The following is a 5,290-nucleotide window of genomic DNA, read 5'->3' as shown; positions in this document are numbered from 1 at the left end:
AAAAAGTGAAAAGTGAGTTGGAAAGTGAAAAGTGAGTTTGAAAAAACTAACAAAAGACATTTTTTGCCCTCAAATTTATAATTTAAACTAAGATAACAAAAGGTTATTTTTGTGATTTTTAGAACAACAAATTTTCTTATATTATAGATATTCAATTATTAAAGTTAATTTTTAAAAGTTAAGTACTATTTTAAATGTAAATTAACAATCATTTAAAATGACCATAATAATCTTTTTATTAAAAAAAATTTATTGGAATATTTTGATAAATAATTTATTAGAAATAATAATAATAATAATGTAATAAAAAGTGAAAGGTGAAAAATGAAAAGTGAGTTGAAAAAGTGAAAAAGTGAAAAGTGAGTTTGAAAGTAAAAAATGAGTTTGAAAAAACCAAAAAAAAACATTTTTTTTACCTCAAATTTATAATTTAGACTTAAAAAAAAGTCATTGTTCAAGTTAATACATCTCGCGCCCACCTCGTGCAATGCACGAAAATACTAACTATTATTATAATCTCTCAATAAATAAACAATACAATTTCATAATACCCAACCTATCCTTTTTTCAGTTTCGTCTTAATTTCTTCTTTTTCCAATCTCTATAAATGCATCATTTCATTTCGTAGACTCACCAAACTTACCATTGGATCTACCTATCCCTCACCTTCTTCTCTATTCATCCCTTTCTCTCTCTAACGGTAGGTAGTTGCATTATTCTCTCTTGCTTGTTTTCGTTTGCGATTCTGATTCTATTGTTTGATTTTGATTTGAAATTTGAAGTTGGTTTAACCTGATTTGATCGAAATAATTTGCGTAGAAGATTTTAGAAGGATCTATGGCACGCAAGAAGATCAGAGAGTATGATTCTAAGAGGTTGTTGAAGGAGCATTTCAAGAGAATTTCTGGAAAGGAGTTACCAATTAAGTCTGCACAGGTAAATAGTTCTTGATTTTTGTTGATTTGGCTCTAAATCTTATATAATTATCGTTACGGTCTTAGCTTGGAAAAATAAGAATTGATGAATAGAGAAAGTAGTATTAGTTCAACTGGCATTGATAATAACTGTCTCAAAAGAGATTTGAATTTGTCCCTTGAGGTTACAATGTGAGGTTCTTATCACTAGCTAGCACATCTTATGTTTACAATTTGTAATTTACAAGTCCGTACTGTCGATTTTTCGATATGACAACTAATTTTGTGTATTTAGCCGTGTGGCTATATAATGTTGATCCATGTAGCCGACCCCACTAAGTGGGATAATGCTTTCTTGCTTGCTTGTTGTAGCTGTGTAGCTATTTGTTGATGTATGCAATTGTGGTTTGTGAAAAAAGTGCAGTGATGTTGTTGTATCTGTGTAGCTATATGTTGATGTATGCAACTGTGGTTTGTGAAAATGTGCAGTGATCTAAAGTTGGGTGTTTTTTTTTTGTTTTGTTTTATTCTTCAGGTTATAGAAACAACCGATATCAATGATTTAGTAGAGAAGGAACCATGGCTTTCATCTTCAAAATTGGTTGTGAAACCTGATATGCTGTTTGGAAAACGTGGCAAAAGTGGTTTGGTTGCTTTAAATCTGGATTTGGCTGAAGTTGATGGTTTTGTAAAAGAGCGTCTTGGAAAAGAGGTGCGTTTTCTTCTTTATCTTCTAAACCTTGGAACCGTTTTTTTCCAATCTTTTTGATCAAATTTTCTTAGTGCTTCAAGTTCATTCTTTAAGTGTTTGTTCATGTCTTAATCTAAAATATAGGTTGAGATGGGTGGATGCAAAGGACCTATAACAACTTTCATTGTTGAACCTTTCATTCCACATAATGAAGAGTTTTACCTTAACATTGTCTCGGAGAGACTAGGAAACAGTATAAGCTTTTCTGAATGTGGAGGAATTGACATTGAAGAGAACTGGGATAAGGTACCAAAATATACTAATATACATTTTCACCTAAAACTTTGATTCCCAATGTAAATTCTGCTCATTTATTGCTTTATAATTCAGTATAAGCTATAATGTGATTTGTTCATATTTCAGGTGAAGACTGTGTTTATTCCAACAGGGGAATCTCTCGCATCAGAGAATATATCAGCACTTATTGCAACCCTCCCCTTGGAGGTATTTTTCCTCTGTTAATTTGTTATTCTATGAACATATCAACTATGTTACCTCTTTTTTTTTTTTATCTAAAATGTATTCAAGCTTTTTGTGTTGGTTATCTATGAAGCACTGACACGGATACGTCAACTCCGACAGTCATTTGAGAAATTAAAACAAATCACATGTGTTGGTGTAGGACATATGACACTCCTTTAATCTGAAATGTCGGGCTGCTTATTGAATCACTTATTCATATTTGTTGGTGGACAAGTTGTTTCAATAATTTATTAGTTTTTCACATGTGTTGGTGTAGAACACCTGACACACCTTTAATCTGAAATGTTGGTGCTACTTATTGAATCACTAGCTCATTTTGTTGATGGACAAGTTGTTTCAATTATTTAAACTTTTTTCTTTCATGTATAGATCAAGGGAGAACTTGAGGATTTTCTCAAGGTGGTTTTCAATATATTTCAAGGTATATTATAATATATCCATTTACAGATCATCATGTGTGCCTGTGAATATAACTTCATTGACAATTTCATTTAATTTTTGTTTTTTTTCCCTATCATGTTAGATCTGGATTTCACATTCTTAGAGATGAACCCTTTCGCCCTGGTGGATGGAAAGCCTTATCCTTTGGATATGAGAGGAGAACTAGATGACACTGCTGCTTTCAAGAACTTCAAGAAGTGAGTTTCTTCCCTGTCCAAGAATGCTAATTTTCATTTGAAGAATGAATATCATATCTCTAATTAATCTCTTAGAACTGATTTACCGAATGATATTTCATGATTAACATATGCTAATGAGTATGGACTTTCTTCTTGTTTTCAGATGGGGAGACATTGAATTTCCTTTGCCATTTGGAAGGGTTATGAGTCCTACAGAGTCTTTCATTCATGGATTAGATGAAAAGGTGAATACAAAATTTGTATTCAATTGATTCATAACTTTGTCTCAAGGTTTCTGATCAATATGATTCTTAGTAGTTGTGATATGGTTTGCTGATCTTCATGGTCAATCAACTTCGTTGTACTATTATCTTATGAACCACCAAATGTATTGTTTATACTTATCTTGGTGCTGTAAAAATTTTATTATGAAAAGCTTAGGATGTTTTGTTTGAATGTTTTTTTCTTCCAGACAAGTGCATCATTGAAATTTACAGTGTTAAACCCATTGGGTCGAATTTGGACTATGGTTGCTGGAGGAGGTGCCAGTGTGATCTACGCTGATACGGTGTGTTTCTATTTCTACAAAACTAAAATCATAGTTAAATATTATTGTCTTGCAACATTAGGCCACTAACTTCTATTTAACAAATTTCTTATAATAGGTAGGAGATCTTGGTTATGCTCCAGAGCTTGGAAATTATGCTGAATACAGCGGCGCACCAAAGGAAGATGAGGTCTTGCAGTATGCCAGAGTTGTAATCGATGTAAATGACTCTTATCTCAACTTTTTTGTATTCTATTATAGTATCATCACTTTATAGATTCAGCATTACGCTTTCTATAATCAGACGTTTCATTGTTTGGATTGTGTAAAGAATAAAGATAGGTTATATTATATCAAATGCATGCTACTTTTAAACCGCCATAATAGTACTTATGTATTAATATCTCAGTGATAATTTCTTTTCAGTGTGCAACTGCAAATCCTGATGGCCAAAAGCGAGCTCTTGTGATCGGAGGAGGAATTGCTAACTTCACTGATGTTGCTGCTACATTCAGTGGCATAATTCGAGCTCTCAAGGAGAAGGTAGCTAACTTAATTGACTCGAGTAATTTCTTTTAAAAGATATAACAAACATGCCCTTATTTGATTGTTGAGCTATTACAAACCAGGAACAAAAGCTAAAAGAAGCAAATATGCACATTTATGTGAGGAGAGGAGGTCCCAACTACCAGAGAGGTCTAGCTAAAATGAGGGCACTTGGAGAGGAAATTGGCATTCCAATTGAGGTTTGTTATATAACATATCTTTATTGATTTTTAAGAAACCAATTGATGTTGATTCTCAAAAATCACTGTTAGTTAACTTTTGGCTGATCAGATCTATTTGGCTTTGTTTTCAGGTTTATGGACCTGAAGCTACAATGACTGGTATATGCAAACAGGCAATCCAGTGCATCACTGCAAGTGCTTAATTATCCATATTCTTATGCCAGTGCTCTGTCTTAAAGTGTATTCATGTGTAGTTTGTAGTGATTATTGATTTCATAATTGTATTTCCATTCTATCAGAATTTAGAAACTTGATAAGATAGAGCATTGATTGTTGAAAGTTTAATAATCTAATAAAGTGGCTAAGAATGTTTGCATTGCGTAGAATTCTTAGAGTATAGAATTCTTATAGTCATGACTCAGTAATGTGACATTTGTATTTCGTTTATGTTAAGTCAAGCTGCAATTTCTTGGTTCTCAGATTTTGTATTTTTCTTTTATAGAATTCATGTCATCTTTCATAGATCTTACTACAAATTTGATTTTTGGTTCTCAGAACCATGCACACTTCAAATTGAGACTCCGTATGATAGTGATCAAAAACTAAGTTTCAGGTGTAATTGTTCCTACTAATCAAGTGATGTTCAAGAAATTGTGTTTCTTGACTCTCAGACAATCTTAGTATTGTGACATGTATTGAAGAGTAATTCAATATTCAGATGTTGAGCATCAGAAGTTTCGGGCATTAGAAGTTCTAATGTGAGTTGATCTTCTGATGATTACTTAGAAGATAGTATTGACCAGAAGTTATTGAAGTTGAGCATCAGAAGTTCTGATGTGGAACGTGAACAAAGCTTCCGGGTCCTGTTAGCTTAGCTATTTAGTTAGTAAGGGTACTTTAGTATTTCTTAGTATTGTACTGTTTGTACCTTAGACTTGTTCACTAAGTTTATTCTGTTAGGACTTATGTGGCAAATTTTCTTTTGTATAAATAGCTTTGTAGTAGCTATCATTAATACACAACAATTATTCTCTCATTCTTTTTGCGTCGTTATTCCTTTTGTTTAGTCTCTTTGTTATCATCATTGATTCTTGTGCGCCAACAATTGGTATCTAGAGCTCCGGTTCCAAACACAGGGAAACACGAGTGAACGTGAGTTTGTGTGACTGTATGATTGATTTTGTTTATGGGAAACAAAATTGTGTTGAATCACATTTTTCTTGGTTGTTTGTGGGTTGGGAAACACT

The 5,290-nt window shown here is 32.6% G+C and overlaps 1 protein-coding gene across 4 annotated transcripts; it reads left to right on the top strand.

Annotated features, from left to right (window-relative positions):
* The first annotated feature begins 544 nt into the window (after positions 1–544).
* LOC131599311 (ATP-citrate synthase alpha chain protein 1-like) lies at positions 545–4,522 on the top strand. 4 transcript variants are annotated; one of them, XM_058871714.1, is made up of 13 exons: positions 545–700; positions 823–936; positions 1,450–1,626; positions 1,750–1,911; positions 2,029–2,109; positions 2,518–2,569; positions 2,672–2,786; positions 2,932–3,013; positions 3,241–3,336; positions 3,434–3,535; positions 3,742–3,858; positions 3,945–4,061; positions 4,175–4,522. In XM_058871714.1, the coding sequence occupies exons 2-13, from the start codon at positions 838–840 to the stop codon at positions 4,244–4,246; spliced, it is 1,272 nt and encodes a 423-aa protein (XP_058727697.1). In that variant the 5' UTR covers positions 545–700; positions 823–837; the 3' UTR covers positions 4,247–4,522. The 4 variants fall into 4 exon arrangements, with proteins under 4 accessions (XP_058727697.1, XP_058727696.1, XP_058727698.1 ...); XM_058871713.1 differs by having other exon boundaries at positions 820–936; XM_058871715.1 differs by having other exon boundaries at positions 564–704; positions 820–936.
* The last annotated feature ends 768 nt before the right edge of the window (positions 4,523–5,290 follow it).

The sequence above is a fragment of the Vicia villosa genome, linkage group LG4 (genome assembly GCF_029867415.1).
Source record: "Vicia villosa cultivar HV-30 ecotype Madison, WI linkage group LG4, Vvil1.0, whole genome shotgun sequence".
Lineage (NCBI taxonomy): Eukaryota > Viridiplantae > Streptophyta > Magnoliopsida > Fabales > Fabaceae > Vicia > Vicia villosa.
The sequence above is the reverse complement of the archived record's forward strand: the minus strand, read 5'-3'. Positions and strand labels throughout refer to the sequence as shown.

What these genes read in the sequence shown, in the direction of transcription:
- LOC131599311 (XM_058871714.1), top strand. Translation starts at nt 838, where the DNA reads ATGGCACGCAAGAAGATCAGAGAGTATGATTCTAAGAGGTTGTTGAAG. An exon ending in TTGAAGAGAACTGGGATAAG is followed by an intron (nt 1,912 to 2,028) that starts GTACCAAAATAT and finishes TTCATATTTCAG; the next exon opens with GTGAAGACTGTGTTTATTCC. An exon ending in TTCATGGATTAGATGAAAAG is followed by an intron (nt 3,014 to 3,240) that starts GTGAATACAAAA and finishes TTTTTCTTCCAG; the next exon opens with ACAAGTGCATCATTGAAATT.